Source organism: Candoia aspera, chromosome 10, assembly GCF_035149785.1.
Source record: "Candoia aspera isolate rCanAsp1 chromosome 10, rCanAsp1.hap2, whole genome shotgun sequence".
Lineage (NCBI taxonomy): Eukaryota > Metazoa > Chordata > Lepidosauria > Squamata > Boidae > Candoia > Candoia aspera.
Window position 1 is genome coordinate 25,522,962 of NC_086162.1, and position 20,213 is coordinate 25,543,174.

The 20,213-nt window shown below is 49.6% G+C and overlaps 2 protein-coding genes across 6 annotated transcripts; one reads left to right on the forward strand and one right to left on the reverse strand.

Annotated features, from left to right (window-relative positions):
- Positions 1-769: 769 nt before the first annotated feature.
- ADAD2 (adenosine deaminase domain containing 2) lies at positions 770-9,734 on the forward strand. 3 transcript variants are annotated; one of them, XM_063312504.1, is made up of 9 exons: positions 770-920; positions 1,132-1,246; positions 3,412-3,533; positions 4,021-4,171; positions 4,867-5,031; positions 5,938-6,152; positions 7,273-7,507; positions 8,788-8,920; positions 9,341-9,734. In XM_063312504.1, the coding sequence occupies exons 1-9, from the start codon at positions 782-784 to the stop codon at positions 9,449-9,451; spliced, it is 1,386 nt and encodes a 461-aa protein (XP_063168574.1). In that variant the 5' UTR covers positions 770-781; the 3' UTR covers positions 9,452-9,734. The 3 variants fall into 3 exon arrangements, with proteins under 3 accessions (XP_063168574.1, XP_063168575.1, XP_063168576.1); XM_063312505.1 differs by lacking the exons at positions 8,788-8,920; positions 9,341-9,734 and adding an exon at positions 8,627-8,681; XM_063312506.1 differs by lacking the exons at positions 8,788-8,920; positions 9,341-9,734 and adding an exon at positions 8,630-8,681.
- Positions 9,735-12,640: 2,906 nt separating this feature from the next.
- LOC134503638 (ras-related protein ORAB-1-like) lies at positions 12,641-18,510 on the reverse strand. Of its 3 annotated transcripts, none has more exons than XM_063312515.1 (7): positions 18,272-18,510; positions 18,073-18,178; positions 17,351-17,423; positions 15,631-15,726; positions 14,848-14,943; positions 14,083-14,214; positions 12,641-13,249 (listed from the first exon to the last, which is right to left on the reverse strand). In XM_063312515.1, the coding sequence occupies exons 2-7, from the start codon at positions 18,093-18,095 to the stop codon at positions 13,028-13,030; spliced, it is 642 nt and encodes a 213-aa protein (XP_063168585.1). In that variant the 5' UTR covers positions 18,096-18,178; positions 18,272-18,510; the 3' UTR covers positions 12,641-13,027. The 3 variants fall into 3 exon arrangements, with proteins under 3 accessions (XP_063168585.1, XP_063168584.1, XP_063168583.1); XM_063312514.1 differs by having other exon boundaries at positions 18,073-18,182; XM_063312513.1 differs by lacking the exon at positions 18,272-18,510 and having other exon boundaries at positions 18,073-18,209.
- Between the last annotated feature and the right edge of the window lie 1,703 nt (positions 18,511-20,213).

Consider the following 20,213-nt stretch of genomic DNA (forward strand, 5'->3'; position numbering starts at 1 on the left):
AATGAACCTTTTATTCTTTTCTTCATTTGTAAACCGCCCAGAGTCGTCATAACAGGTGAAGAAATATGATAAATAAATAAATAAATAAATTTAAGGCTGCTCTCTTTAGAGGACTGAATGGGGGGGGAATGCAATTAAAAAAAAATATTGCAGGTGCCATCTTGGGAGAGGCAGCGCATCCGCCACATGAAGGAGCTGATCCTTGTTGCTTTATAATCACGCGGTCAAAGCATGGGCGGAATTTTGGTCCTCCGCCTGCCGAAAAGCCACTCGGGGGGCTAAACTGGCCCTCTGAGAAGGGCGGATTTGGCCCTAATGAAGGAGAAAGACCAGCCTAACCCCCTCCCTCCCTCCCTCCTCCCTCCTCCCTCGACGGCTGCGTGGAACTCCCCACAGTCCCTAGACTGGGAATAACATTTTGAGCGGCCCAGCAGCTTTGCATGGGAGTTCGGCTGCATTTGGAGGGATAGATGCTGTAGATTCGGAACAGGATCACCGTGTAAAACAGGCTTGGCCTAGGGAAGTTGTGAGGGCCTGCCAGATCTGCAGGGAGACCGACAGGTAATAAATCTTGAGCAAGCATCAGGAAGCCTTACCAGAACAGGCCTTTACGGAAGGCTTGTGTAAAAGTGTAGTGAACACATGGCATATTCCCCTTTGCTTGAGTTTTTTGAGGAGTTGACAATCTGGCCTTGCAAGGCTTTTCTGCCATCCTGTAGTGAGATAACGGTGTGTAATTGGCACTTGTCTTCCACCTTTCCAGAAAAAAATTAGGAAAGGAATGGAAGGGGCAGACTGCCCAAAAGTGAAACTTGAACCATCATTTTTGAAAGAGCAGGGCCCCATGCCTTGGAAGGAGGAGCAGCTTCAACCTTGTGCTTCGGAAGAGTTGAATTCTCCTGGGGATGCAGAAGAAAAAGGTGGGCGCAGCTGTGTGAAAACTTCTGTGGATGCAGCCTAAAGTTTAATTCGCCGTTTTTGCAACCACGAGGGACTGTGGACATACTTGGGCTTGGGACCAACTCCCCTTCAGGAGGGCCAAGGGGGAATGGTGGGAACGTGCCTGTGAGGTCCAGGTTCACGTTTTGCAAGCATTTTCTGTTGTCATACCTCTTCCCCCCAATTTTCTAGCTGCAGCTTCCTTCCCACCCTTGGCCTCTTTTAAGAAGCTGCTGCTGGATGGATGGGACCAGCCAACCCACGATGCTGATGAGAAGCCGGTGGAGAAGCCGGGAGAGAAAAGTAAGTCTTGAGGGAATTGGAAAATGGGTGTGTGTGTGTGTGTGATTTCTTTTGTTTTGGGGGCTAGACTTTTGCACCCTCACCAGAACGATAGAAATCCCCCCCCAAGTTTTACATTTTATTTACCTTTTATATTTCACAGCGTTTTACATTTCAGTTCTGTTTTAGGTTTCTGCAAACTAGAGGAGGTGGTCCCCCTCACCCCTCCCTTTATGGATGTTTTTATGTTACAGGTAGTCCTCACTTAACAACCACAATTGGGACCAGAATTTCAGTTGCTAAGGAAAGCAGTCATTAAGCGAATCTGACCTTATTTTATGATCTTTTTTGCGGTGGTTGTTAAGCGAATCAGCACAGGCATTAAGTGAACCACATGGTCATTAAGCGAATCATGCAGTTCCCCATTGATTTTGCTTGCCAGAAGCTGGCCTGGAAGGTCGAAAATGACAATCATGTGACCACGGGATAATGCAATGGTCATAAAGGCAAACTGGTTGCCAAGCACCCAGATCATGATCACATGACCACGGGGAAACTGTGACGGTTGTAAGTGTGAATACTGGTTGTAAGTCATTTTTTTCAGCACCATCGTAAGTCTGAATCATCACTAAATGAATGGTTGTTAAGTGAGGACTACAGGCCGGAAGTTACAAATTATTATATTTGTTTCATGGGTAGGCCTGTCTATATGTGCTAATGGTGTCCTTGAACTGAAAATAAAGAATGAAACTGGCCCCTTTCATGTGAACTTGCCCAAATTTGAAATAATTTTTTTAAATAAATGGTCATCTCCCAGGGAACCCCTAGTGGCTTCTTGCGGAATTTGAGGGCTCCACGGAACCCCAGCTGAGAAACTCTGGCTTAGAGCTTTGGGGATTGGGCAGCATACCAATGAAGTGAATAAAATAAAATAAATGGAGTCGAGAGAAGAATGCTGGCCCTGAGTGGCATTCTGATGGCTTCAGATGAGCACCCCTCCAGGGCTGGTCTTGGCTGCCCCGTGTCTCTCTTGCCTGGATTGACGTCCTGCATGTCCACCTTTGTGGATTTCTTGGTCCCAAGGGACAGCACTCTGCACATGTCTAGAAGAATTCTTATCCCTTTGTATCCCCTCAGGTCAAGCTTTGGCCCAGAAGGAAGATTCTGAAGTTGTCAGAAGTCAAGAGGACAGCGCCGTTTCCTCTCCAAAACTGAACTGTGAGAATAGTGCACTTGTACGGGAGTGTGGAAATGGCTTATTGTTTTGCAAAACGGATTTAAAATGGGACGGCGCTCGCTTTTGTATCGCTGGGATGGTATTTCTTTTGTGTCTCATAGGCTTGCTGCTGTTCCAGACTCCTTTGGTAAAATCTCTGCACTTTGGTGAGAATGAAGATTTGGGAACATACTTTTTTCTTCACATCAACTGTACCCGTGTTGTATACTCCCTAAGTTTCATGAAATCAGGAGGAGTCCAGTAGCACCTTTTCCGCCTAACTATTTTATTAAAAGGCAGAAGCTTTTTATTAAAAGGTGAAAGCTTCTGCCTTTTAATAAAATTTGTTAGCCAGAAAAGGTGCTACCAGGCTCCTGAGTTTTTGCCCTCGTAGACTAACACAGCTCTCTTCCTACAATGTCCTAAATTCCATGTGTCTTTAATTGCAAGCTACCTCTTGAGTTTTCCTTCTTTTAGAACAGCCTTCCTCAACCTTTTGACCCTGGAAAAACCCTTGAAATATTTTTCAGGCCTTGGGGAGCCCCGATCATTCAGGCTCAAAGATAAGGCCAGAAGTTACACAACGATTATTTTCATTTCATGGGTAGGCCTGCCTAAATGCATTAACCGTGTCCTTAAACTGAAAATAAAGATTGAAACTTGCCTTTTTAATGTGAAGTTGCCCAAATTTGAAATAATTTTTAAAATAAATCGTGATCTCCCAGGGAACCCCTCGTGACCTCTCGTGGAATCTGAGGGTGCCCCGGATCCCTGGTTGAGAAACCCTGTTTTAAGAAGCTTTGAAAAATCTTCTGCAAGTTTCTGGAATGCTCCTCCTTTCAAAACCTGCTTGATCTTCACTCTGTACTTGGTCCTGGGGACTGGGGCAAGAGATCCTCCTATGCTGCAAAATGAGCAGATCTCCAGACTAATCCCAGGTGGAGCCACCTCCTCGTCTTCCTTCCCCCAGATAGACAGCTTCTCCATCAAGAGCGATGTGCAGCGATCACCAGCGACCTGTGTGAAATGCTTCTCGGAGAAGACCTGGCCTATCGGGGCTGCCTGAACAGTGTGGCTGCATTCATCCTGGAGCGAGGTGATACCCTCTCTGTTTTCAGAAGAATTGCCCATCTGGTGTCTTCATGTCCAGCTTGTCCAAAGGCTTAGCACAGTTGTCTTGAAAGGGGGTTAGGCCAAGACAGGGGGCTCCATTAATTGTGGGCCCTCCAGGTTCTGAAGCCACCTGCCATTGAGACGCAAGAGCGGGAAGATGTAGCCACGGGGTCCTGTTGGTGAGCATGTGATATAGAGGTGTGTGGTAGCCCCGGTAGGCAAACGTTGCCAGCTAGTGCAGTTGTGGGTCGGTGTAATGGTATGTGGGAAAGACCTTGGGAGATGGGGCGAAGAGATGCCTAGGGAACAGTCAGAGAAGAGACAGCATAGCCCTCAGCTGGATAGTGGGTGGAGCAAGAGGCTCAGAAGGGACCCTCCCTAGTTTCTCGGGCTGGAAAGGAGACGGGGAGATTTGTACTTTCAGACGTGCCAGCCTGCAGAGCCCACATTTTCTTCTCTGTCCTCTCAAGAGGTTGCCAACAGCCAGAGCCCCTACAAAGAGACGTACGAGCTGGTCGCCCTGGGAACAGGAGACGTTTGCTACGAGGGGTGGATGGAGTTTGATGGCCAGAAACTCCATGACTTGCATGGATTGGTGGTGGCCCGCAGAGCTCTGATGAGGTAATAAGGCTCTCAGCCCCCATCCCCAGCTGGATGGCATAGCTGGATTTAAGGAAGGAAGAGCTGGGCCCAGGCTGAGACGCCGCCTTCTAAAAGGAGAGGTGCCTGGGGTCACCACAAGAGATTTGGGGTCTCTGGTGAGGATTAGCTCATGGCCAGCTGGGCCAGGTTGTTCGGGTGCCCTCTCTGAGAAGAGAATTCTCGATCAGGTCAAGCGTCTGTCATCAGCTGGAGCTGGACAGGCATCAGCATCTTCCAAGATACTTGTTGCAGGTCATTTCCAAAATGACGTGCTTAAATTGTAAGCGTGAGTTATATTCTAAGGCCTTGGCAGTTGGTAGCGGAGAGAGGAAAGGAAGCGGATTCCACTTATTCTGACACTTTGGGGCTCTGAACTTAGGCAGAGATTATCCAGTCGGAGACTAACATTCCCTGATTTGTGGCAAAACAAGGGAATCTCGTGAAGGTCAGATCCTGACATCTGGAGTGCTGTTGTTTCTTTCTGCCTTGTCCTGTAATGCGGTTGGGTTTCTTTGATTCCTGTTTAACCGGACTCGGCTTTCAGAACCTCCTGTTGAGTTACAGCACCCCAAATCGATGCTTGCCCCCATTTCTCTCCCCCCCCAACTTTGATTCTGGCTGGGATGGCCACCGGCTCTGCTTCTGCTGGGCCTCCACATCTGCTCCATCCTCAGGTACCTATACAAACAGCTCCTGATGTGCTGTAGCCAGGACCCTGCGGCTTTTGAGAAGTGCATCTTTTGCTGGGCAGAAGATGGGGAACACCTGAGATTGAAGCCAAAGTACCACCTGCACCTCTACCTGAGCCAAATGCCCAGCGGAGCAGCGGAAAACCTCCAGTGAGTGTGTGAACCCTGGAGCAGGATCTAGAGCACGTTAGGGTTGGAAGAAGGGGATTGGATCGGATCGGTGTGGGGTCAGTGCCAGGAACCACATAGCTCATCTTCAGGTCTTTGGAAGACAGGTTGGAAACCAAGGACTTTGGTTCTTACTGAAACTGGAGGTGAATGTAGGCCAGTGCTTCTCAAACCTGGCCACTTCTCTTAAATTCTGGGAGTTGAAGTCCACACATCTTAAAGTGGCCAAGGTTGAAAAGCACTGATGTAGGCCAAAGCAGTTTGAGGCATGCCTTGCAATTCGCAGTGTGCTCAGAGTTGATCTGCCTTCTTAAATGATTGGGAGATGTGCCCCCGAAGCCACACTGGCATCTTCAAGGGTGGGCTGTTCTTTCCTGCTCGCTTCCAACGTCTGGCAAAGTGATATGTCAGCAGCCTTATGTATGTGGAAGGAATTTCGTCATGCAGACCAAAAAACCCAAGTAGAAGCAGCATTTTTTTCAAGCTGCTTCCAACTTGCGAGGATGGATGGATGATACTGAATTTGAATTCTTGGTGTTCTGCCTTGCTTCCAGCTTGGTGCTTTGGGGGGGAGGGTGCTGTATGGATTCCCTGCCTTCCTCCCTCATTCCCTGAGATTTGGATCTCAGAGCTGCCTCGCTTCATCAAGGCAATTGCATCCTGTGACTCACGGCTGTGCCTGGGATCCTTCACAAGAGATCCCAACTCCAAAATGCATCCTTGGAATGGACGGTTTTGTGGTTGGAACCATCCCAGTGACCTCAGAGTAGACCATTTTGGGGTCAGGATGTTTCTGTTGCAAAACACTTGCACGTTTCCACCCAGCTCCTCTCCCTGCATCCTCTTGTCCGCTGCGCTGACGTGTCCCCCTGTGTGTGCTTGCTTCAGGACCACCTTATTGCAGTCAAACCCTTCTGTGGATCTTCACGTCAGTGTAAAAGGCGTGCTGAAGCCTGTCTCGTATTGCTGCCCCAGCATGTTGTCTGCCCACGTCTACTGCGTCTCTGGCAGTGACAAGCTGACCCGCTGGACCGTCCTGGGGCTCCAGGGCGCCCTCCTCAGCCATTTCATCTATCCTGTGTACATCACCAGCATTGTCCTAGGTGATTGCATTATACTTGTAGAACTCTTCAGGCATCCATGCAAGATCAGGGCACCCTCCTGGGTCTCCAAATTAGGGTGCAGTGTTCTAGGATTATAGGGCAAAGGTGGTGGGTGGATGGCAAAGAGCTGCACTTCCATTTTGGCACATGGATTTGACAGCCCCCCTAAAGTAGTGCCATATCATGGATCTATGCAGGCAGTTGGAACCTTAAGGAGATTCTGGATGGTGTGTGGTTCTTCTGAAGTTGGTTCATTTGGGGTGGCTGTTTGCTTAGGGGACCCCCAATGGCAGGACAGTGCAGGGATCCCCATTTCTGTTTAGTTTGCTGTTTTCTGGTCCATTCAAGCTGGGATTGAAGTACAGTTAGCGGCCCCACGCTCTTCCTGGGTAGGGAGGGGAGCCCTTGAGCCGCCCAGGAGTGGGTTTAACAGAACCCTGAATGTGCTGGTGCTGGCCTCGAGAGTACTGTGCCTTGACATCACCCAGGTGTCTGCAGGGAGGGGGTCAAAGAAGTCAAGATGCCAGGAAGGCAGCCACAGTCATGCAATGCTATCTGTAATGCAGTGTTTCTCAACCTTAGCAACTTTAAGCTGTGTGGACTTCAACTCCCAGAATTCCCCAGCCAGCATGGCTGGCTGGGGAATTCTGGGAATTGAAGTCCACACAGCTTAAAGTTGCTAAGGTTGAGAAACACTGCTGTAACGGTATGGGGGAGTGACCTTGGGAGACAGGGTGAAAAGATGCTGCCTAGGGAACAGCCAGGTAAGAGTGGGCATAGCCCGCAGCTGCATAATGGGCGGAGCAAGAGACTCAGAAGGGACCCTCCCTAAGTTCTCGGGCTGTAAAAGAGGCGGCGGGAGATTTGTACTTTCAGAGTCTGTTTATGTAGCTTTACAATAAAGTAGAATTAGCTGATCTGGTTGTGTTTCCTGTCTGGCCTACCTGGTAAGGCTGACAAAGCCCCGCCCTTTTTTAATGTGCCGTGATACATGTAAGAAAGGGGCGGGGCTTCGATCTCATGGTTGTGGCTGCCGTACCGACAATCCCCCCACCAAGACAGCCTTGTCATTACCCGTGTTCTCTCTCTCTCTCCTGTTTTTGGAATTGCCTGCTTGCAGCTAACCCTTATCGAGACCATGCCGTTCTCCACCGGCTCATCAACAAGCGCCTTCAGCTGGGGCCGGAGGACGGCCTGCCGAGCCCTTATTGCCGCAAGAAGATCTACCTCTTCGAAGGCCCCCGCGTGGCCTCTGTCGACACCCCGCCAGAATGCCGCTCGGTGAGCCTGAACTGGTGCGGAGGAGACGAGATGCTGGAGCTGGTGAACGGAGCTGTTGGGAAGGCAGAAAGGGAGTGAGTGCAGGGCATTTTGGTGGGGGATGCCAAGACTAATCTTTGCTGGCTGCGTGGTTCACACGTCGTGAGATGTAGGAGATTGGCTGGGCTCTGGCTCATGTAGGAATCCACTCTTTACGAAGGGGTACGATGGGTGTTTGTTTGTTTGTTTGTTTGTTTATCAAACTTTATCACCGCCCGTCTCCCTCCCAAGGAGGGACTCTGGGCGGGTTACAATAAAAACGAAGTTAAAATCAGAACAGTTACAAATACAATAAATACACCAAAATAAAATGTGATGGAGTCCAGATGGCTGAGAGTTCTTTATCGGTCCGTGAGTGTAACAGGTCCATCAAGAATCACTCGAGGGCGCTAGCCACCCCCAGGTGTGGCTATTCCCCCTCCCATTCCAAGCCTGCCGGCAAAACCAGGTCTTTAGTCTTTTGCGGAAGTCCCGGAGCGAGGGGGCCTGTCTCACCTCTGGGGGGAGGATGTTCCAGAGGGCGGGAGCTACAGCGGAGAAGGCCCGCTTTTGGGACCCTGCTAGATGGAATCCTGTGTTGCTCCAATAAGATCCGTTGTACCCTTCAGCAAACTGTGGTTAATACAAGCTCTGGCTTAGCACACTATGTGACCTCAAGCCACGCTGCTGTCAATATTGTTTTGATACTCGACTATTAAAATTCTGCGTCCGTCGTGCTATTCCCTCACAGGGTGAGCAACCTTATGCAAAACCCAGGAAAAGGGCAAGCAAACCCTTATTCCGAAATTCTGCTAAAACAAAACCTGTTCTTGTAAGCAGTGTCTTTCTGCAGGAAATGTTTGTGCTCGTGAATCCCTTAAATACCTAGGACACGGGTCATCTGTTAAAAAAATAAAGGTGGGAGGTATTTGGATTCCTGGAGTGCTACGTTTCTGCTGTCTTTTAGACCAGTGTTTCTCCACCTTGGTCCCTTTAAGATGGGTGGACTTCAACTCCCAGAATGCCCCAGCCAGCATTCTGGGAGTTGAAGTCCACCCATCTTAAAGGGACCAAGGTGGAGAAACACTGTTTTAGACAGTCCGAACGGGAGGTGACTGAGGTCTGGAAGCTTCTGAGTTGTGCTGGACCTTGTTTTAGATCTTTGTTTTCATAAGCAGGGAGTTGTGAAGGAAGTGGGGCAGGCACTGGTCATCTTATCTCCAGTCCAGTAGCCTGGATGACCCAACGGTCCATAGGGTTTGAAAAGGAAGGGAATGAGACTTGGCTTTGTTCCCTGGCTGAAAGATTCCCTACAAAGCCTCCGTCTCTCCCTCAGCATTGTAAATCCAGGGGGCCACTTTCGACCTAGCCGGCTGTGTAAGGCGGCCATGCTGAAATCCTTCCGGAAGGTGGCTCAGGAGATGAAGAGGGAGGACCTGATGTCACTACCCACATATCACGATGCCAAGGTGAGCCTTTCAATCTAATCTCCTTCCCCAGGTATCTCAACGTGATTTGTTTGTACTTACTATACGTTGAGCCATAATCAATCTCACCTTTGGGGGGCTTAATTCAAGAAGCTGTGGTTAAGCAAATGCCTGTACAATTCTAGCCGGTCAGTGTGGGTCCTTTGTCTGCATCTTGGGTCAAGGAATGTGGACCCCCAGTTGAGTATCTCTTGGACGTTGCTCCTAGACTGGTGCTTCTCAACCTTGGCCCCTTTAAGATGGGTGGACTTCAACTCCCAGAATTCCCCAGCCAGCATGCTTTAAGATGTGGACCCAGCATGCTGGCTGGGGAATTCTGGGAGTTGAAGTCCACCCATCTTAAAGTGGCCATGGTTAAGAAACGCCATCCTAGATGTTTTGCTTCTTTTTTTCCTCACCCAGGTTCAAGCCACAGCCTATCAGAGTGCAAAGCTCCAGCTGTATAACCAGCTGAGTGTGCAGGATTTGAGCAAGTGGCCTCAAAAGCAGCTGGTGGACAGCTTTTGCAGATAGACTGGCCTGGGCAGCTGAAGACCATGCAAGCAAATTGATATGAGCAAGTACAAGCAAGAGCTTGCTCTCTGTTTTTTCCCCCTTATTTAATGGGAAGTTCTTTGGGCGAGAGATATATAAAATGCTATGTTTTCTTCTTACATTCTTACAACTGTTCCTTTCTGGAGAAAACAATGTCATTCGTGTGTATTGTTCTGACTTTTCAAACTTGTTATATAGATTTGTTTCGGTTAGGTCCACCCCAGTTGTATTTAATGCAGCACTAAAGGGTGCTGAGGAACAAGTGAGCCTTCGGGGTCTGCCTCTCCCCCCCCCCGCCCCCACTTGCCCAAGATAGCTTTGAGGTCTTTCACCTCTGTTATTTATTAACTGCAGCTTGTCACTACCATCAAACCTCCTGTGGTGTTTATTTGAACTGTGATCGTTGGTATTAACAAGTTTCAACCCATGACTTGTAAGAATTAGCTACTTTCAACAAGCTGTAAGTACCCTTAGCTACAGTTTTGTTAAAATAAGATAAATGAAAATGAAAGGTTCCAGACCGTGTTGGTGAGGCAGAAATATATAATCCCAGGCCTTCCACTGGAACCCCCTGAGTTAATCTGTTACGTTTTCCACCGATGTGCGGCTAACACATGAAAAAGATACACCTGTGAGAACAACAGCGTGAACAATTAGTAATTCCTGTACTGGCCTTTTTAAAAATCCAGATACTTCTAAAAAGCAAACCTTTGAGTGATGTTGACGGTAGCATTTTTTTTTAATCTAAGCTATGAAAAATATACCTGTATGTATTACCTCTGCAGATGAAAATCTTTTCTTTCGAAGTTAAAAGTAGGATCTAGATAAGAAAGTAGGGTTATTTTTGAACCAACTGCAGTCTCATTATTTTCACAGTTTCCCCCATTCTTAATTTTCAGAACCGTCCTTGGGTTTTGAGGGGAAATTGCAGGATGCCTGCAGATTTTTCTTAGATGTATGTTATTGATGCTCGTTTGGAAATGTGTTCGCTTGGCTGCTGCATTTGTAGAGGAGACTTGGATGCCTACCGCCCAAGTTAGCAAGTGTTGGCATTAGAAGTTCTTAGCTGCTCATGTTCTGGAAAAGTGCATCTTGCTCCAAAATGCTACCCTGCACAGTGCCCTTGTTTAATGTCGTGCTAGGCCCTAATGTGGTTTGTTTGGGTTTGGCTGAATTCCTTGCGAGACCCTATCGGTTGGGTTTTATTCAATAAACCATAATTAAGCAAACGGGGCTCAGCAGGATGTGCGGATACGTTCAGCACCTTCTTCCCTTGCAGATGCTGCGGGTAGTCTAGAGGTGTAGGTGTCTGGAATCGGGGCCAGCCCAGGGGAGATAGCCCAGAACGGTTAAAATGGGGAGCAGAATTGTGAGAATTCAAGAGGAGGACAAAGCCACCTTGGTGGAGGGGGCTCAACTTTGGGAGATCCGGAAGCAAGCCTTACGGAAAAGGAGGGGGGGCAGGAGGAGCAAGACAAGCAATTGTGTTCGGGTTTTAGCAAATTCAGAATGCACTGGGGACACCAACTTCCACATTTATAGTCGAGAGAGAGAGAGACGGACGGATGGATGGATACAGAGCATTCAGGAACCAGAATCCTGGATAAGAAACCTACTGAGGGGAGTGTTTGTAGAGCAGCTGAAGTGGGGAGGGGGGGAGTGGAAGACAAGAAACCAGCTGGCTTAAGGTCAGGGGAGGTATTGGCTGCCTGCCACAGGGCACCTTCAAGGCCTGTTTAGGGCTTTATCTGGGGCTTTGGAGTAGCCAGGATTGGTGATCAGATGAAATGTAAACACAGGAGCATCTGCATTGCTCCAGCAGCCACAAATGAGGAGAGTCCTTTAAGTACAGGTAGTCCTTGACTTACGATGGTTTGTTTAATGGCTGTTCAAAGGTATGACGGCTTCAGGAAAAGTGCTTTACGACCTGTACTCGCACTTATGACTGTTGTACCACCTGCGTGGTCATGTGATTGCAGTTTGGGGACTTGGTAACTGGCTCGCATTTACAACTGCTTGCAGCATCCTGTAATCACTTGATTGTGATTTGCGACTTTTTTTGCTGGCTTCCAGCAAAAAGCATCCATTGGGGAAGCTGGGTTCGCTTAACAACTGTTGCAAAAATGGTCATAAAATCAGGTCTGGTCACTTGGTGACTCAACTTACAACCGCAGCAACTTACGATGGAAATTCCGGTCCCAGTTGTGGCCATAAGTCGAGGGCTACCTGTACCATGAAGCAGGATGCCCCTCTGCAAGGCATTCTTGCCCCCCCAGCTAGCCACAGTTTTGCAGACTGGGGGGAGGTTCCCCGCTTTCTTCCCCTGCTGCCTTCTCTGTGTATGGCAAACAGACCCTGGGACCCAGAGAGAGCCACGTGGAGCGGGAAATGGTTTATTGGACACACGCAAGGGGGCAAGGGGGATAGCATCTGTTAACAACAGGATTTTTAACATGTGCAACAGGACATGAAATTAGTGGATCTAAAAATCAGAGTGGTGCATTCAGAATAGAAGTCATGCAAATGGGGTACGCTAGCTCAGCCCCCCTCCCCCCACCAGCTTGCGCTCCCACTCCAGCACCGCCAACCTGGCCTTTGCACCAGCCGCCTGATCTGATGCAAAAGAGCTCTTGTGGCACGGAAGCTAAAGTGGCCCCCCCACGTGGTTAAGGGGGAACTTTTCCTCGCCTGCTGGGGTGTCCCCTGGGACCCACCATTGCTCTCAGCGGAGTCCACAGATTTCTCAAACCCTCAGGAGATCTTACCTGGCCAGGCCCATACAGCCCCCCACCAGGGCGGTGGGGTCCCACAGAATGCCGAGTGCCCCATTCTTGGGAAGGATGCTCTGAGCACAGAGCTGCAGACGCAGACAGCTTTGCAGTTCCTTGAGAAAGCCTCCTTTAGCAGTCTGAAACCATCCAAAGCAGTGTTTTTCAGCCTTGGCCACTTTAAGAGGTGTGGACTTCAGCTCCCAGAATTCCCCAGCGGGCTTTGTCCTGAGAGCAAGGCAGGAGCCAAACGCTAGGGAAGGGGATGGAGAGGAGGGGGCGACCTGTCTTTTGCGTTGCTCTAAGGGTCTTCTGCAATTAAAGAAGGGTGCGGAGGTTTAAAACAGAGGAGGGGGCTATTACCCCACGTTGAATGGAATGGAGTGCATGCTGTATGTACGTGCGTGATGGGTGTGCCTCTTTCAGTTCCCTCTGAATGGGCCTGCTCCAACTCTGCCACTTCCTGGACGGGGACAGGCCTACGGCTGGACTCTGCAGCAGACAGCCCTCTACTCCAGGGCATTCCTGGGAGCCCTGTCAGCGGAAGAGCCTTGGCCTGGCTTAGGAAGAGGCGAGGGGCAGAGGACCAGCTGATCAGGGACGACTCTGAGAGCTCCGAAGTCCAGAAGGTAGAACGAACCAGGCAGATGTTCCTTTGCGCAGTCCAAGTCTGCCAGGGTAAGCTGGGATGCTTAGCGAGGTGGGGGGCTTCGGCTGCCTGGTGTTACCCCCTTTCCCGGGCGCTCCCTGCAACTGGCCCTCGGTCGCTCAGCATGCGGAAAGCCTCTTAGCAGCAGCCTCCGCCCCCGTCTTCCCCGGGGCCGGCGCCTTCTTGCCGTAACGGGCCGCTCTGGATGTGGAGGGCGGGCTTGTGGCTGTCGTTCTGCGTGGGGCCGCTGCTGACCCGGTTCTTGATCTCGGCGGCCATGGTCAAGAAGGCCTGCTCGACGTTGGTGGCGTTCTTGGCGCTGGTCTCCAGGAAGGGCACTCCCAGGGAGTCTGCGTATTCCTGCATCCGGGGAGGGCAGGATAAAATCACGGGAAAATCTCAGTAGCAAACCTGGTGCAGGAACTTTGCCCAGAGATAAAGGAACCTCTGTGTTAAGTAGGGAAAAACATACACCTGGATGAAAGCTGTTTGGGAGAACTAGTGTCCCTTTGGCTGTACTCCAGTCCAGGGCTTTGAACCCTCCTGAGACCTTGTAGGGCAGTGTTTCTCAACCTTGGCAACCTTAAGGCGTGTGGACTTCATCTCCCAGAATTCCTCAGCTGGCAAGCAAGGAATACTTGAACCCAGCTTCAGAGCTGACATACTACGTTCCTTCTCTATTTGGCTCTGCTGCTTCTCCCCAATCCAGCCCTATTCGTGCCCCTATGGAAGGTCAGGAACGAAGCACGAGGGGCTTTTGTTCATCGCAGATCCTCAGTTCCTTGGAGGGATCGTGAGAAATCCTAGGGCCCCGAGGACTTCAGCATTACTTGATTAATACTCTGAAACCTGAAGTGTTAATCAAGTGATTCTGTTCTCCTATAAATAAAAATAATTTGCTTTAAGACTGTGCTTGCCATCTGCACAGTGTGCTTCATGCACAGTGTAGGTGCATTCGTGCTTTTAAAAATCTGTTCATTGTACTTGGTGTGAAGATGGAGGGGTTTATAACTTCAGATAGCACCAAAGTCTTGCCACTGGCAGTGTTACTGCTGGGAGTGGTGGTTGCACAACATTTGAAGGGTCGTAAATTGGGAATTCTAGTTCAGCAATGTGTGGATCTATTTCTCATCAACTTAGGGGGGAAACTGGCATGATCTACCCATATCTCTTCCGCTCCCCCCCCAATTCACCTTGGCAGTAGTGTAATCCACTGCTTTCTTGCTAGAAAGGTCACTCTTATTTCCTACAATCAACTTGTTGACGTTCTCACTGGCATAGCGAGTAATTTCCTCCAGCCAGAGATGCATGTTGTTGAAGGAATCCTAGAAGGAGAGGAGTAGGAAGAGAGAGCAGGAAGATAATGCATAAAATACCTGCATCTGGAGTTACCACCTCAGCTTTACCCCATCCAGATCCCCTTTCTCTTCCTAGACAAAAATTTTGCACCCTCGCCTGGCCGCCAACGATGAGCAAGAACCTTTTTTCCATATATGAGTTTAAGAAGCTTTTCAATAGTTGGTTCCTCTTTCGTTACACACTGGGGTAAACGAGGGGTGGGTGTGCACATATGGATTTAGGAATTAATAAAATAATTATTTGAGGGCTCCTAAAGGATGCTCCTGCCCTTGGCATGCTCCACAGACTTTCCGGGTTGATGGTCCACCTAGCTCAGCAGATAAGGCCACAGATAACAAAGGCAGCACCCTTTGCTCTCCCTCTCCAGATGTGGGGGGGTGGGGGGTAGCATCATTGCTTCTGAATATGGAGGCGCCAGATGGATGTTGTGGCTGAACAGCCCTTGATGGGGGGAGGGGGGTCCCTGGGAATCTGCCTGTTGGCGTTGGCTGCTGCAGCTTGCAAACTCTCGCAGCGGTGGAGAAAGCCAGTGGTTGGGGGGAATGGAGGGTGCTTAGAACGCCGCCCCTCTGCCTGCCCTGGAGAACCAGCGGCCTTACCTGGTCAGTCACATCGTACACGATGATGATGCCGTGCGCGCCTCGGTAGTAGCTGGAGGTGATGGTTCGGAAGCGCTCCTGTCCAGCCGTGTCCCACTGGGGAGAAAAGAAGTGCGTGATCCTGGCCAGTGTCCTCTGGAATGGACAAAGCTGATACAGGTGAAGTCCCCCTTGGCAAAGGAGGCTTTGATGAGAACCCATCTGCAAGGGGGATTCTGCTGGACCAAAATTGAGACAAGGGGTTCCTCTCTTGCTACTGGAGTTAACTTAGCAAGACCAATTGTTCCTGCTGTAGGAGACAGTCACTGGGCTTAGCGCAGGGTTTCTCAACCTTGGCCACTTTAATATGTATGGACTTCAACTCCCAGAATTCCCCAGCCAGCATGGCTAGCTGGGGAATCCTGGGAGTTGAAGTCCACACTTCTTAAAGTGGCCAAGGTTGAGAAACACTAGCTTAGTTTGTAAGCTTTTCCCAAACCTGGTGCCATCCCATGGCCCTCCAGGGCCCAGAATTCCTTCCAGAATACGGCTACGAGACGGCCAATGGCAGCATGGTGGAGGAGCTGTCATGTATAATCGCCATCTTTACAGACAAGCAGGTCTTCCATCCCAGGAATAGCTCCTGAGTAAGAACTTCAGCAGCTACAGTTTTCCAAGTGAGGAAGAGCCAACTCTATCCTGTCTTCTGCCTAGTCATGGCAATTATGCCAGATTTCTAGGGACCGGAGGAAATTGCAGGAGGCCTGGTCTTCAACCCCTCTTCTAGCCCCCGGATGTACTCACAATCTGCAGCTTGATGGTCCTCCCCTCCAGCTCGATGGTCCGGATTTTGAAGTCCACTCCGATGGTGCTAATGTAACTGTCCGTGTAGGTGTCATCCTGGGGGAGGAAAAGGACTGTAGGTGATTTAAGCATGTGGACATACAGGTAGTCCTCGTTTAACTACCACAATTGGGACTGGAATTTTGGTTGCTAAGAGAAGCAGTCATTAAGCAAATCTGACCCAATTTTACGACCTTTTTGCAGCGGTCATTAAGTGAACCACATGGTTGTTGAGCGAATCATGTGGTTCCCCATTGATTTTGCTTGCCAGAAGCCAGCCAGGAAGGTCGAAAATGGCAATCACGTGACAACAGGACACTGCAATGGTCATAAATGTTGCCAAGTTGCCAAATCACGATCACGTGATTGCGGGGACACTGCAACGGTCGTAAGTGTGAGGACTGGACACAAGTGTCATACTCCCTGATCACAGTGTCCTCAGAACATCCTGATCGGACTCGCATCCATCTTCATCAAACTCGTGTCAACAGACTGAGAGTCGCCAGAGGGGAGGGGGTGTTGCCCTGGAGTGTGAATTTGTTTGTTTAGGCTAGGCGTTTATTGCCCAAGGCCATCCGGCTGAGTACAATCTGGGCCATCTGTTGGCAAAGGGGGGATTACATGCTTTGATGGGTAGAATGGAAAGCAGAGAATGTGATTTTTAAATTGTAGAACGTGCGGGAAAGAAGCCATTCGCAACTTTGCTTTGTACCAGACGCTTCGCTTCATTAAACAGTTAAGAGAATCCAAGTGTGAGGACTGTCTTTGAGTGAATGCTCGAGTGTGTGGATCATTACAACAAGTCAGTTTTCCCAGCACCGTTGTAAGTCTGAACCATCATTAAACAAATGGTTGCTAAGGGGGACTCCCTGTAGTCGGTGTCTGAAAGAGCTGTCCCCCAAGAAGCCTTGGAGTTGAGTCTTGGTGAGCTCTACAAGCCAGCCCCTCTTGAAATCATCTCTTGGAAACGAAAACAAGGGTTTAGTTGGAGGTGGGAGACTGGATGTTCCTCAAAGTGACCATCATCTGGACTTCACGTAACCTCTGCCCCAGATGCCCCTGCCTGCCCCAGGGAGACTGGAGGGACAAGTGGTTTGAACCTGGCGCTAGCTGCCTTATCTTCCCATCCACTCCAGCCCTGCCAACTTCTGCATAAGCAAGCGCAGGGTTGCGGAAGCAAAGTCCTTGTGCGTTTCCTCAGAAGCCTTGTTCTCCTCTTGTAATGATTGCCTATTCCAATAAAAGGAGTCTCATCAGTAGTTACTAGAGAAAACTAATTTATTGAATGAATAGTATGCAAAGTACGAAGAAAGCTGAGAATGAGCAAAAGCGCGCCAATTACAAACTTAAAAAGCCTTGCTCCCGTTGCGAACCCTCCCCTCAGGCTAGCATAGCAACCACCCACCCCAGACGCTAGCAACCATTAGAATCGGCCTGAGAAAGTAACCTTGAACGGCAGAGATAACCCAAACATACATTCCAGAAGATCACAAGTCAGCACAAAGGAAATTTACCAGCGTGGCCAGGCAGGCACGCAACTGCAGATATGACATGTGAAACGTTACGAGGAACCATAAACGTCGGAACGGGAACATGACACCTCTAGACTCAAAATGTCCTCTGCCAGTTTTGAACCCTGCCCGCCTGCTCCCCTCACTTGCTGTAGTTGATCCCACCTTACCGCAAAACGGAGTAGCAGGCAGGACTTCCCCACTCCAGAATCGCCGATTAGCAGCAGCTTAAATAAGTAGTCGCTGTAGTTGAGGAAGCAAAACAAAAGCAAAAAAGGCTCAGCGTTTAGAATGCGTGGTGTTGCAAGGAGCCCTTTGTAGCTGCTCCTAACTTCCCCAAGGCTGTTGGGTTCTAATTTTTGTGGCTGTGATCCAGGGCCCAGTTTGAAAGGGCTGAATGACGGGGGCTCTAGAAAATTTCATTGGATTTAGTACCGCTAGTCCTCGACTTACAACCATAATTGGGACCGGAACTTCTGTCGTTAAGTGAGGCGGTCATTGAGTCACACCAGATTTTATTACCTTTTTTGAGTCTTAAAGCGAATCACATGTCATTAAGTGAACCTGGCTTCCCCCATTGACTTTGTCGGAAACTGGCTGGAAGGTCGCAAATGGCGATCATGTGACCCTGGGATGCTGCAACTGTCGTGAATGCATTGTGCCAGTTGCCAAGTGCCTGAATTTTGATCACGTGACCGCAGGGATGCTGTGACGGTTGTAAGTGCGAGGGCCGGTTGCAAGTCACTTTTTTCAGCACCGTCATAAATTCAAATGGTCGCTAAGCAAATGGTTGTAAGTCGAGGACTACCTGTATATAGCTCCTCATCTCACACAAGTGACTCTCTATCCCCCCCTCCCAGCATCAGATCCCTCTCAGTTGCAAGATACTTACTATTCGGGGCTGATGGTTGACATGTTAGCCAGAATTCTTGCAGCAAGTCCAGTGTCCCACCGGTTTGAGCGCGCCAAGGAAGGTGCGGTGGCTTCTCAGGTTGCGACTGCCTTTGGGGTAAGCAAGGCTCAGTTGACCAAGATTGTTGTGTTTGTAACTTTTAAATTTAACAAAGAAAATGCGTTTGGGGCATGAGCACCTATTTCAGAGCTCCACAAGGAGGTAAGGTGAATGGAAAGTTTTTTAAAATCGAATTGTCAGTGCTTTTCTTTTTATTGTTGCTCTGATTTGCATCCAGCTTTGAGTTCCATTTTTTTTCCAGAAATTGGGGGCTTCTCGCTAAGAAAAAAAGTCAAGGAATTCCCTTGTTGCTTGTGCTACAGTTTGTTTATTTTTAATTGGCCTCCAGAGATGCAATCTATTTTTGCCCAGTTCCATTAATTTATAAATGTAAGACTTTGGTTCTTGGCTGATCTCGTCGACCCACCCCACGAAGGGCTGCGGGGAGAGAAGAGCGCTTGGCACATGTTCAGAAGTCTGTCTGTTACTCTACATCTCTCGGGATCGACTTGGGCTGGAATCTGTTCATGTCCCCTTTGTACATTGAATGGAGGGGCAGCCTTGTGCCTATGAAACCTCCTGCCACAGTAAATAAGTCAGTATCTGGAGCTGCAGGACAAATAATACTGGTTTTCTAATGGTGTAACTCTGATGGCTTCTTCCAAAGGATCCTGGGATGTCGGGGACTCTGGTGAAGATCCTTAGCCATGTTCTTCCCTGAGGGAATTTTGGACCTCTGGGAAGAGGTGAAAATAACAAACCAGATCGATTCCGACATGCATGAAATGTTTGTGCAGCCCTTGCACGTTTGGTGTTATGGCCAGCTGTTCACTACATGGTTACTTTCCAGAGTAACTCCTTATTTTTACTTGGTGCCCCACTCCCGTTTCCTAAAATACAAGGGCTGGGATGACGACAGCCAATGTCTGTCTCCTGCATTAGCCACCAGATGAATCCCAACATGTTTATATTTTGTCTGCCGGTAATGGGGAAAAACAGTGATGGTGAGGTTTAGTGCCTGCTGTCCGACAGGGTGGGAAGTCCCACCGTGTCTGTTTCCTTGTGGCTTCTTGGGGTGCTGTTCTGCAGATACCTGGATGTGAGGTCCTGTTCGTGAAGTTGGGTTGTAGGGATCAAGTGGGATCGCAGCTTGTGTACCAGCCTCCCTGCGGGGCTAAGTTGGCAATGGGGTTCCCCAGACTTCTGGTCCTGGGGGATTTCAATCTGCCTTTTCTGGGTGGGGGCTCAGAAGCCGCTCAGGAGTTCATGGCCACCGTGCCAGCTGTGGAGCGGGCCCAGATTATTCAGGGCCTGGCACAGCCAGGAGGTCCCACATTAGATCTTGTTTTTGTTCGGGGTCAGTAACATCCCTGTCCTCGAATTCTGATTATGGGGGTCCTACGAAGGCCTGTAGCTATCCTCAGGAGTATTGTGTTTTATTTTGGCTTCTGTTCTGCACTGTTCTGCACTGACCTGGTTTTAACCCCAGATAAACCTCACAGAGCCACAGTGAATTGGGCAGCCGTATACATTGATTGAATAAATGGATTTTCCAGCATGCTGTTTCCCCTAGCCCAAACCTTTGGAGGATGTGAATTTATCTGCGGGTGGCTGTTCTACCAAAATACAGGTGCCACCTAAACTTTAAGCCTGTGGGCAATCCGTACCCCGCATCTCTGCAAACACCCCCCGCCTCCCCAAAAATGAGTGGGGAACCCCTTTGCCAAAGTGGTGGGGATGCTTCAAATAATAACATGCGGATTGAGGAAAGCAGGCAACAGTCCCAAGATTGCCCCCCCCCATGATTCCCTGTGGCTGCTCTGGCTCCCCCCAGTCACATGTTCCCCCCTTGGCCTTGTGCCCTTGGAAGAACCTAGCCCTGTTGGAGGAGGAGGAGGAGGAGGAGGAGGGGAGGGATGTCCCGGGCAGCCCAAGGCTGAGATGATGGTGGAAAGAGCAGCATTACCTTGTTTTCTGCCCGCCTGGAGTTGGAGCGGGGCCAGAAACTTGTGCTCGGCAGAGGCGAAGGCGGATGGCGCCTCGATCTTCCGCCTCTGGCAGGGTCCACTGAGGAGTGGCAA